Here is a 12,600-nt window from a genome sequence, read left to right on the forward strand (position 1 = left end):
TAGGAATGTGAAGGCATGATGATTCTGTCTCCTTCAGAAAGTTGGCTCTTCCTGAGAGGTTTCAAGAGAAAAATATGACAGAGAATATAATGGAATACATGAAAGAAAGAATCATAATTCTAGTCACCTCAACATGAAAGTATTGAAGAAATAGAAAAACAATTGCCTAGAGCTCATATTAGAGATCAACAGTTATTTCCTCTTGCTCTCCCTTCTGTGCATGCAGATTTATTTCCTGGAGTTGCTATAATGACTCTAGCTAGAAGCTGAACTTTGACTTTTCCTCTAGTTTTAATTTCGATTTGCTACTCAATCTTTAATTTAGTGGATGTAAAAACTTAAAGACCTCAACTGAAGCATTTGCACCACTCTAATTTATATTCATGCATGATGATAGCATAATTATAATTAACTACTTTACCTAGTTGGTCCACAAAATTTAAACTGATTACTGCTTGTAGAACATTAAGTCAGGTACCTCAAAACAGAAATAGGAAACTAGGCCAGGGTGGTGGCTCACACCTATAATCCCAGTACTTTAGGAGGCTAAGGAGGGTGGATTGCTTGAGCTCAGGAGTTTAAGACCAGCCTGGTCAACACAGGGAAATCCTGTATCTACCAAAAATACAAAAATTAGCCGGGTGTGGTAGCACATGCCTGTAGTCCTAGTTACTTGGGGGACTGAGGTGGGAGGATCACTTAATTCCAGGAAGTCAAGGCTGCAGTGAGCCATGAAGGAAAATTAAATTTAAGAAAAGAAGATGCTATATACAAGCAACAGTGACAAGGTGAGAAACTAGCAAACCTACAGTTGTCTAAGTAGTTTTTGATGCCCAATATTTAAAAGTTAGTAAAATCTTGCATTAATTCCCAAATGAAGAGAACGGGACGTTTTAGAAAATAAAAATACTTAAATCTAGGAATAAATATTCTTTATGACTTCACTAAACAACAAAAAATAACAGGAGAGATGTACCATTTCCTGAATGAAGGATCAGTAATGTGAAGGTGTCATTTCTCCTCAAATTGATCTATAAGGCTAGGTACGGTGACTCATGCCTATAATCCCAGCACTTTGGGAGGTCAAGGCGGGCAGATCACTTGAGGTCAGGAGTTCGAGACCAACCTGGCCAATATGGTGAGACCCTGTCTCTACTAAAACTACAAAAATTAGCCAGCATGGTGACACATACCTGTAATCCCAGCTATTCAGGAGGCTGAGGCATGAGAGTCGCTTGAACCTGGGAGGCAGAGATTGTAGTAAGCCGAGATCGCACCACTGCCCTCTAGCCTGGGCAACAGAGTAAGACCCTGTCTTTAAAAAAAAAAAAAAAAATTGATCTATAAACCTAATAAAATCTCAATTAAAAAACCAGAAATGTTTTTTTTCTGAAACTTGATGAGCTGATTCTAAAACTCATTTGGAAGAGACAGATGGTAATGAAAACAATGAGTTAACAGAGCAGACTCAGTAAATTCATTCTAGAGCACAGAAACAAGCATGTGCATAGATGGGAATTTGTTAGAGATAAAAGGTGACATTTAAGATTGGAAATAAAAAAAAAAGGATTATCCCATAAGTCACACTGGATAATTAGCTTTCCATTTGGAAAATAAAAGTTAGATTTTTGGGGCCGGGCATGATGGCTCACTCCTGTAATCCTAGCACTTTGAGAGTCTGAAGCGGGCGGATCATTTGAGGTCAGGAGTTCAAGACCAACCTGGCCAACGTGGTAAAACCCTATCTCTACCAAAAATACAAAAATTAGCTGGGCATGGTGGTGCAAGCCTGTAATCCCTGCTACTCTGGAGGCTGAGGCAGGAGAATTGCTTGAACCCAAGAAGTGGAGGTTGCAGTGAGCTGAGCTCATACCACTGCACTCCAGCCTGGGAGACAGAGTGAGACTCCGTCTCAGAAAAAAAAAAGTTAGATTTTTACCAAACACAAGGTAACTTTCAGCTTGACTAAAGAGCTAAATCAAAAAAAAAATTAATAGTAAGACAAAATATAGGAGACTATTTCTATAGTATGAAAGTGGAAAAGTTCCTCTTAAGCAAATTTCAGAACAGAGAGCATTACAAAAGATAAGAGGGACCGATTTGACTAGAGGGTTTTAACTTTTATTTTACAGAAGTGGAGTGAATGGTACAATGATGCCTTCTGTGTGCATCACCAAACATAACAATCATCAAATTCATAGCCAGTCTTATTTCATCTATCTGCCCACCCTCACTGGATCATTTTGAAGCAAATATCAGATGTCATTTTATTCATAAATATAGTTATTATACCCAAAATACTAATAATTAACTATGTTAAATATACAGTTTTACTATTTTTTAAATTGAAGACTTTCATACAACAAAAATACCATAAGAAAAGTTAAAAAAGAGTGAAAAGGACAGATTAGTTGCCAAATATACAACAAAAGATTAATATCCTTAATACATAAAGAGTACTTATCAATGAATATAAAATACAAATTGAACTAAACTATTAAAAAAAATGAACCAAGGAATTGAACAGGTAATTAAACGGAGGAAGAAATGTAAGTTTTCAATAAGCATATAACAATGGTCAGTCTTATGGGTACCTAAGGAAATGTATCTTAAAATAAGTATGAAATATTTTTAATCTTCAGATTGTCAAAAACGAATAAACAATAAAATCCAACATTAGCAAAACTTCAGGGGAAATGACACTCTCAAACTCTGTGGGAGTATTAGTTGTTATCACAGTTTCTAGAGAGCAACTTGGAAATAGGTATGAAAATTTTCCATTTCTAGCTGTCTAACCTGGAGAAAAGTTTGTAGAATAATCCATTTACGCAGTAAATTTAGCAAAAATTAGAGAGAATACCAGGAAACTCCCATAGTACAGCCGGTAAACAGTGCCAACACTGGAGTTAAAGTGCTGTGGTTCAAATCCCAGTTTGGCTACTTACTAGTCCTGAGACTTTGGGTGAGATTACCTTAGCTGCTTCAGCAGTCAACTAGGGATAACTATTTCATAGGGTTATTCTGAGAAACATTTTTCATGCCAGGTATGGTGGCTCACGCCTATAATCCCAGAACTCTGGAAGGCAGAGACAAGAGAATTACTTGGGCCTAGGAGTTCAAGATCAGACTTGCAAAGGACTTAATGTCAGGGATAAAATACTTCCCTCTGCCAGGGTAGTCCACCCATCTCTTTCCCAAACGCCTGGCCCTGTATACCATTGCATGTTCCTAAATATGTAAGTGCGTAGAGAAACTTACAGCAGAAACTGAGAGCATGACAATTTACAGAATAAGGTGGGGTTGAGTGGAAATATGTCAGATTTTTACTTTTTACTTTCTACTTGTTTATTTTAAAACATTTTGCAGGCCAGGTGCAGTGGCTCATGCCTATAATCCCAGAAATCTAGGAGGCAGAGGTAAGAGGATCGCTTGAACCTAGGAGGTCAAGACCAGGCTTAGCCAACATAGTGAAACCTAGTGAAACCCTCATCTCTTAAAAAAAAAAAAAATGCAAAGAATGTATTCATGTATTTATAATCACTTGTGTAATTAAAACTTGTTAAATTTGACAGAAGAAATAAGATGGTAGGCAAAAGTATTTGTCCCAGGAAGTTAGAAAAATGGAATATGATGATAGCATGTATCATGTCCTAGATATTTTAGATGATGGAATATGAGTTAGGTACAGAGACTGGGTTTTCAGAACTAAAAATCAGAACCCAATGTCTACCAAAGGATTTTTAGTGTAATTTCTGTGTTGGAGAGGCAGCCTGGATCGTTCAGTCTGGATGCCAAAATAATGGACTTTCTGGAACAATGTAACGGTTTATTATTACAAATAAACTGAAACTGGGCCTGTTCAAAAATTCCCAATCACGTTCCAATTTTGGATCCTGTTGGAACTGAATTCCTCCTGACCCAAAACCAGTTTAGAACCTAGCATTCAGCCTGCCTTATACTGACTCCGCTAGGTCCAAGGCCTTGCAGATTTCCTCCCTGTGAGATCTCCCAGGAGCCCTGGCAGAGGATTTCTAACTTCTCAATTGCTTCTGTGGCATCTCCAGGCACACTGTCTGCCCTCACCTCCTAGGGAAGCTACTTTCCTGTCTCTGTCATCCCCCTGGTTCCCTATGACCAGCCCCCATCCCCCAGCCCCAGCCTGGCGTGAAGCTGAGCCAGCTCAGGCCTGGCCTGAGCTTCTGATACCAATCCTGCTGAGGTTAGCACAGACAGTCTGAGACACAGGGTAAGCTGAGGCCATGGGAATGAATTTCTGGGTAACAGAAGGAGGAGGGCAATAAGGTCAGAGATAGCAAAGAGTTTGCCAGGAAACCAGAGACATGGGTGCTGAATGGAAAAGAGAAGTCGGAGCAGGACTCACTGAACATCTTGAGGCCACTTAAAGGAAGTGGGAAAAAGGTAGGAACAAAAAATACACAGCAGTGTTAGCTCTAAGTGTGAGAAAGGATGACTTTCATATCATCAATTGATGACCTTGATCAATGATCAAGGTAAATGCATGGGTTCATCCCTGAGAAGGACAAAACAAAAAGCTCCAGTGGGCCCCAGAAGGTTCTGCTGGGGAACAGGGAAAGAAATGAGTCAGAAAAACCTGCTTCCCATACTGGCTGTGTGACGTGGAGCAACCACCTTTACCCCCTGAGCTTTTCCAGCAAGTCGTGTTCCTTCTAAATATATATATATATTTTTTACAGTACAAATTGATTTATTTAAAACAGTTACAAAAAGCACAACAAAATAGAGATTATCCTTAGAATTATTAATGCTTTGTTAAAGATCAGGTAGGATTAGAGGGTAAGAAATGGTATTGGGTGGAGGGAGCACCTGACTAGTTCTAAGGCTTTAGATACAATGCAGTTGATTACATATTAATTCAGCCATTACATACTGGGGATGGTAGATGGGGGATCAGTAATTTATCTACAGGGAACTCCTACACAGATCCATCCAGACCTCCCCAGTGCCATCCTTCTCCACTCCTTAGGACCCTAAAGCCACCTGGATGACAACATTCCCATCCTTCTTTCTCCACCCCATTCCCTATCCATATATTCTTCCCTCGCCTAAGGTGCTGTGCAAGCTGAGAGCAGTCTGCTCTCTGCAGCTGGATCATATACTGTTTTGGCTACAGGGATCCTGTGTGACTAAGAAGGTTGTAGGGGACAGCCTTATTTTAATACTTTGTTAGCCATGAGTACAGTCAGTCCCTCCCCCAACACAATCTAGATTCTCTTTAATGCAAGTATCAATCAAGTGAGGGATCAACCCTGCCTTCAGCAATACCAGCAATGCACTAACCACCCACAGCTCACAACTACGTGCAAACTCCCTGTCCAGGGGGTGGGTATAAAACCACTGTGTCATCAGCTCACTCTCTCTCTCTCTCTCTGAAGAACCTCAGTCCCCATGACAGTCATAAAGACAAATAAATGCTTGCAAGTTTGACAGTAGGTAAAGGCACATGGGCTGCTGCCACACACACTGCAGGCAGGAACCCAATTTGAGGCCATCTTCACTGCTGGGCATTTGCAGTGGAATGGCTTTGGGATCACAAAGACTTTGAGTTCGCAATCTACCAGGGGGGATCTAGGTTTTACTGGAGAACTAATAAAGAAACCTTTAGTGTGAAAAGTGCATTTATGACTATTGTTCCTGCTGGGGAGGCAGCAGGGCAAACCCCAACACCTCTCCTCCTTCCGCCCCAGGCACTGTGCATAGTCTGCAGCTAAGGAGAGAGTGCAGTCGACTCTAGCATCTCTGGGGCCAGTGTCATCCTAGGCCCAGACCAGGCTTCTGGTCCAAAGATGGATCCTAGAGTTGAAAGAGCAACTGACAGCTGCAAAGACCCAGATGCTTATTTTATTATTGCATAATGTGGGAGACCTTCTCTACCCCAGGGAAGATGGAGGGTGAAGGCTTCCCAGCAAAGGGCAAACAGGTTCCTGATCAACATCCAACCTAATAAGGTTCAGCTCCTCAACTGTAGTGTACACTTTTGCCCATCTGGAAGGTACTGTAGCTTCAGTGTGGTTTAGTTAACTTAGCCTAGGAGGCCAAGATGTCTCCCTAAAACTTAGTCTCTGTCCTATTTACTTTGTTTATAAGACTGTGACCTAACTTCCCATGGCCAATTCAATTAACCAGGTTGTCTTTACTCCAATGGACCCAGGCCTTTTCCCAGTCAATCCATGTCCAACCCTTCATCTCCAGCGTGATCACTCAACTCTTCAATATGCCTGCTTGCTGCAGGTTTAAATCACACCACCATCCTGTGCTTCCCCTAAATCGCTCATGATGCCCACCAGTAAAATAAAACTAAACCCCACTTGAGGTGCTATTTCAGCCAAACTTTAAACCCTCTTCAAACTCCAGAATCCGCCTAACTGGAGCTGGACAAACTTCACTGGGATAATGGCATGGGCCCCTAATGTGGTTCCCTTCATTTAGTTTTAAAACAGGGTACAAGATACCACAAAGGAAAGAAGTTAATACAGAAGACACCACGAGTAGAAACCTGCTTGTTTCTTCCTCAAGATAGTCAGACATTTGGAGCCAAAAGGCTCCCAACAGCACTGAAGCCATATCCCTTTGGATTCACCAGTCCACCAGCAGCATTTCATACCATCCCTATTCAACATGACTTTGCTATAAAATAATGTGGCCTAACACAGGTAAGAATGAACCGGACGCCTAGACTTAATCTACATGGCCAAAGACATGGAGGATAGGGAGCTGTAGAGGGCAGCAGGCAGGACAGTGAGCAGACAGCAGCAGTGGCAAAGCAGCGCAGAGCAAAGCCCTTGGTGGTATGACCAACTGGGACCAAGAATATAGAAGGATCAGCCCAGATCGGCTGAGGCCCCTCCCCTCAGGTACAAGCACTCAGCTCTGAACTCCTAGATCCTCTTCCCCCCATGCCACCTCTTCCTCATGTACACTAATCTTGATAGGAATGATTCAAGACTTGGCTTATTATCCATCCATGACTGGGTTCCCCTATTCCCAAATTGGTATACACATTTTTATACAGTGCCAGACAGTCAGCAGTCCTCCTTTCTATTCCTAAGAGCTGGAAACAGGCTCTGACAGGCTCTGGCCCTCGTCAACTGCTCATTCCTAAAAGTTGACAACTTCCCACTAAAATACTCTCTAAAACTGCTCTCATGTCTCCTGCAAACTCAGGAAATTCCTATAAGGAAGAATGGACACACCACAGGTTAGTCATATTTTCATGCCTGGAGGAAAAGACTAAACTAGAGGTTAAAGGCAAGGGGAAGGCCACAGCTCTGACCGAGATTTAGAGCACAGAGCTTCTTTTCCTGGGGACCATAGTTTATGAGATACCTTTGCAGCTCAGCAAAATCAAGTGTTAATATGTTATATATGCATGGAACGATATTGTGATATTACAGGAGCTGCTGGTATTGCTTCACCAGCAAGAGACAAAAGAGGAGCAGCAACAGAAAGGTCAGGGCCCAACCTGCCAGGGTCCTCAAGAATTTCTCTTTTCCAGAATTCCGTGGAAGTTAACAGGTTGGAAAGTCACAAGTAGCCCAAGTGGAGCGTGATTTGATTTAAACTAATTGGTCTGTATCTGGTTAGATATAGGTTTGCCCCATAAGCAGAAAGCTCAGCTTGTGTCCTTGCAGACACTGCTTGAGCATCTTCTGTGTACATGTCACTAAATTCAGTTGATGAACCTTCCTATGAGGAAGGACGCTTATGAGAAACCTGCGCAAACAATGAACTCTAGGAATGAGTTGCTCATGAAACAGCCAGAGATGAGGCCTTCTCCCAAGGCTCTCATTTGAGGAGATTCCTCAAGACTCAACCCCACAGGCCCCACTGTAGGAAACAAGCCAGAGAAAGCAGCATTCAGAGAATGGGGACAGAGAAGGGGAAAGATATGATCCCAAATGCAGTACGCAGTTGGTGTCTGGTTCTGATACAAACCAGATACTGAAGCACTCGTGGTCAGGTCAGCAGCTTCCTTTGATGGACCCCAAAAGCTGACTGACCAGGCGACTGCTTTCAAGGAATGAAAGAGTGGAGTGTAGGGCTTGTAGCAAACAAGCCAGTTTCAGTCACTCTGTTCCCCAGGAGAACAACCTTTAGCACCTGAACACTAAGAATGACTCCATTCTCAGAACTTCCCCTCCCCCCAGGAGTTAGGTAAGATTATTTATCTCCATTTGGTAGGTGGGGAGGAAGTGAAAGAGCCAGAGGTCACGAGACTTGCCGAAAGTCCTTGACAGAGCAGACATCAGACCTCAGAGGTTTGGACTCCTGATGCCAGGCCAGGTCGCGGCCAATCCAAGTACACCTTATAAAGGACATGACAGGATCATAGCCTGGGAGAAGTCTAACCAGAGAGCTGGGTGGACAATACCCTGAGTTGCCTTCAAGAGTCTAAAGACCCCAAAAAAACAAACAAAAAAACTCACCCACCTGAAAGCTAGTGGGGGAGCCTAATTCCCAATACCCAATGGAACCCCACGGTCTGAGCTGATGCTAAAAGTTGTGAAGAAAATGTGGGATTAAGACATTGGCGGGGCTGGGGGGGTGCAAATGCAACTAAGATTGAAAATACTTTTGCAGAGGAATATACCACCACAAAATGACATCTATTCGGGTATTGAAATGTTATCAAGACTATCCTAGAATCTTAGAGCTGGTAGTGGGAGGGGATGGCTTGGAGACACCAGAATGCTGGGAGAAGCAGTGGAATAAGACGTGAGGGGCATATGGGACGTGTGAAAATGCTATGATGGGCCCTCCCAGCCATGCATTAGCCCTGGCCCAGGGCATAGTTCCCTTCTTCTTTCTCCACCAAGCTGTTTGGCAGTGGAAGTGGAGGGGACATGATTTTGAGATTTTAAAAATAGAGATTATAGCTGAAGGGGAAACCAGAGAGACCCCTACCCACCAAAAACTAGAGGTCTTGGTCAGAGTGGACAAAACCAACTTTGCAGACAAGGAAAGGCAGTGCAGCTACAAATGAGGCCCAGGTCACAACACCATGCAGAGGTCAGGGCAGCAGGAGGGTGGGGTGGCGCAGGCACTTAGGCACAACACAGACAAAGGTGGGGATCAGTGCCTGGGGAAAAGGGTCTACTAGTTCTTTCTAAAGTCACCATTACCAGCAAGATTCTGTGAGATTTCAAAGTGAGTCTGGCATGCTGAATTGGAGGAGCTTTGTTAGGTGAGCTACCTTTCCAGAGGCCCTGCCTAGAACCCAGTCAGCCTGGCTATCAAGTCTCTCTCCCAAAGTCTCCTGACTGAATCCCTGGCAAGGTAGTACTTCACTCTGAACCCTGAAGGGGCTCTCCCTCTGGGCCCCGTGCTGCTAGAAGCCTTGTAGGCGGAATGGTGAGGAGAGATGGGGAAGAGCTATGAAGCAGAGGATCAAGCAGAGTCCTGTAGATCAGAGTGCTCCTCCCCTACACACTCAGCCACAGACATCTGGAACAAAATCACCCTTTAAAGTGCGCATCTCTCACAAGAAGGGTTCTGGGTGGGAACCCTCTTATTTCCAACCTTGGGGCCTCCTGCCCTTCCACCACAAAAAAAGAAAAAAAACTTCTGACAGTTTAACTGCTACTGTAAGCTGTGGATCATCATTTTGGCTCTCTTTACTCCCTCCCTCTGCCATCTGCTCCCAAAGCCTGGACTTTCTCTTGCAGGAGCTAGGGATGGGGAGGAAAGAACAGGGAGGCCCTGATTTTGGAATGTTTCTTCTCCTGTGTGCACCCCCTTCCTTCCTTGCCCCAGGCCTGCTGCTCCCCATCACAACACCCTCTGGGGTTGTCCTGAAAGGACACCATGGGGTAATGAGCAACAGATCCTGCCTTGGGAGGCTGACTTCATGCCTCCCCTTTCCCCCAAATCTCACTGCCAAGAAAGCCATTCCCTGCTCGGCGTGTGCAAATCCTCTGCCTGCTCACGGTGGCGAGGCAAGACTCTGGGGTAAAGTCCCAGTCCTGGTCTGGGAAAGAGGTTCATTTTCCCGCATTGGAACGCCCTTCAATGGACAGCTTTACCTCCTGTGGAATGAAAGAGGGACGGAGCAGCGCAGCCCGTGCCTCCTCCCCTTGCATGCCGTATCTTTGGAAGCTCAGGGTTGGCCAGCAGGCCTGAGCACCAGGCTCAGGCTGGGAAGGCTCTACCACATGGGAGCCCTCTCCTGCCGGCTGGCTCTTCCCCTCACTGTCACATAGCTCTCTGGGTCCCAAGACCGTCCTCTCAGGCCTTTCTCGGGGGGGACCCAGCTGGCCTGGGGGAGCACAGCTGGCCTGAGACACTGAGTTACTGTTCAAGCTCTGTAAACTGATAGAGATGCAGACATCTCCCACCTGTAGCCGATGGCAGGGCAGAGAGAAGAGTTGTGTCGTCCGCCCAGGGCTGCAAGAGGACCAACCCTGGCCATATACAAAGAAGGGGTGCTCGGGGGGCACCTCGATGCTCACTTTGCTCTGCTGCTCACCAACCACAAAATGTAGCATGACAAATCCAGGCCATTGGCTCTCCTGAATGTCCACGACCGTGCTAGAGTCAATCTTCAGCCCCCCACTCACTTCGGCACTGCGCACAAAATCCTGGGTCTGGAGGTCCTCCACCCGCTTCAGCTCTCCCGTAGCCAGCTGGATGATGGCGCCTTTCATGAAATGGGAAGGCAAGTGGGAAGAGGTAATGGGGGGCGGCGTTGGCTCTTTGTCTGGGAAGGTGGCTCTGGCCTGCACGTCCAGACTTGATGCTACCAGGATCTCCGAGCCCACAGGCAGCAGGCCTGAGTCCGTTCCAGTGGGCACCAGGTTGCCATTGGCTACAACCATTGCTTTGGGTAAAGGTCTATGTTTTACTGGTTCCTGATGGGACTGAGGGTAGAACCCACGGGCCTGATTTTTCTCTGCCAGCTCCGCAGGGTTCCTGGCTGACCCTCGCCCCTCACCCTGATGGTCGGGGGGATGATGGGATAGGTTGAGGGGGCTGGGTTCCTCCTTCCTCTGAGCTGCCACCACACAATAGTCCTGAGAAGCTAAAGCGCCAACCACTCGCTGGACCTCAAGGTCGGTGTCCGGGGTCCCCCGGTGTGCTGGTGCCGCTACCTCCACCCGTGGAGTCTGAGAACCTGAAAACAACTGTCCATCCACCACACATTCTACCACTGGCCCCAGTCCCTGGCCTTCACCCTTGCTGTTGGGGGAGTCAAGGGCTTCACTTTCCCGTCTTACTAAATTTCGTTCTCGCGGTCTCTGTCCTCCATTTGCAGCAGCTGCTTCCAGAGCAGACTGGCTCTCCTGAGGGGTAAGAACTGGGCTGGCGCCTGCTGGAGGGGGTTCATGCAAAGTATACCCAGCAGGTAGCCTGGACATCTGATAATAAATGGGCATCCGACCTGGAGCAAGGTCCAGCGGCTGAGTACTTGAATGATGTGGCAATTGCCCAGGTGGGGAGGTGGCAGAGGGAGCTTTGTTAAATGAGTGGGCCGGGGAGGGAGCCTGTGGGGGAGAAGTGGCTCCTTCTGCCAGAAGTGAGGCATATGGCACAAAGTGTGGAAGGTGAGAGGTGGCAAGGTTGGCAGAAGGAGACAGCAGGGGACTCGGTAGGAAATTAGGTGGCACAGCATAGGGAAGGCTATAAGGAGACCCAATGAACTGCAGTGAGGTGGATGGGAGCTGAGCATAGTGGATTGGGGGATAGTGGATGCCTGGATGTTGAATTAGTGAAGACGCTACATTAAACGTCGGGGGCAAGGGGCTCATATTCACCACAGACGGGAGGCCAGTTGGTGAGAAGGTGGCAGGTGGCACAGCCACCTTATACAGCATGCCATACTGGTCCACTGTCAGACCGGTGATGGCCTCAGCTCCATCACCCCCCAGGCTGACTCTGGTTCCTGCCTGGCTCTGCCCAGCCACCACAACCCCTCGGGACCATTCAGAAGCATCACTGGAGGGTGTGTGGTTAGCGGAGCAGCTGGTAGTTCTCCCCATATCCTCGCTGGTCACGGGGAGGTCTCGTTTCTTTGGTGGAAGGCATTCCTGACTCCTCTCATGAACAGGTTTCATATTGCTCTGTGGTATTCCTGGAGCCTGGAAGGAGTCAGCTTGCTCCCTGGGGCATCAGAAGGGGCTTCTCTGTAGCTTCCCTATACCCCTCTGTGCTTCTGGCTGGGGCGCCCACATCTGAGTTTCCAGTGGTGCTTCTGAGCAGCTGTAGTAAGTGTCCTCCCGGCTGGCTCGGGAGCCAGCCCATTTCACAGCGCTTCCCGGGATCCACCCGCAACCGCGGCCGCCGCCATCCCTGGCCCCGGAGCCGCCCCACACCCCGCTTCTAAATATTAAATCTGTTTGGGTAACTAAGGCTCTCAGTCTAGTGTTTGGTAAATCTGAATTCCTTCCTTCCTTCCTTCCTTCCTTCCTTCCTTCCTTCCTTCCTTCCTTCCTTCCTTCCTTCCTTCCTTCCTTTCTTTCTTTTTCGACAGAGTCTTGCTCTGTTGCCCAGCCTGGAGTGCAGTGGCATAATCTTGGCTCACTGCAATCTCTGCCTACTGGGTTCAAATGATTCTCGTGCCTCATC

General features: G+C 46.4%; 1 protein-coding gene across 1 annotated transcript; it reads right to left on the reverse strand.

Moving 5' to 3' along the window:
* Nucleotides 1-4,705: 4,705 nt before the first annotated feature.
* LOC108514577 (ataxin-1-like) lies at nucleotides 4,706-12,345 on the reverse strand. Its single transcript, XM_017850868.1, has one exon. The coding sequence runs from the start codon at nucleotides 12,087-12,089 to the stop codon at nucleotides 10,020-10,022; it is 2,070 nt and encodes a 689-aa protein (XP_017706357.1). The 5' UTR covers nucleotides 12,090-12,345; the 3' UTR covers nucleotides 4,706-10,019.
* Nucleotides 12,346-12,600: the final 255 nt, after the last annotated feature.

This window comes from Rhinopithecus bieti, unplaced genomic scaffold, assembly GCF_001698545.2.
Source record: "Rhinopithecus bieti isolate Rb0 unplaced genomic scaffold, ASM169854v2 scaffold_30846, whole genome shotgun sequence".
NCBI classification, from domain to species: Eukaryota; Metazoa; Chordata; class Mammalia; order Primates; family Cercopithecidae; genus Rhinopithecus; species Rhinopithecus bieti.

Coding starts and splice junctions, on each gene's coding strand:
- LOC108514577 (XM_017850868.1), bottom strand. CDS start 12,089: ATGAAACCTGTTCATGAGAGGAGTCAGGAATGCCTTCCACCAAAGAAA.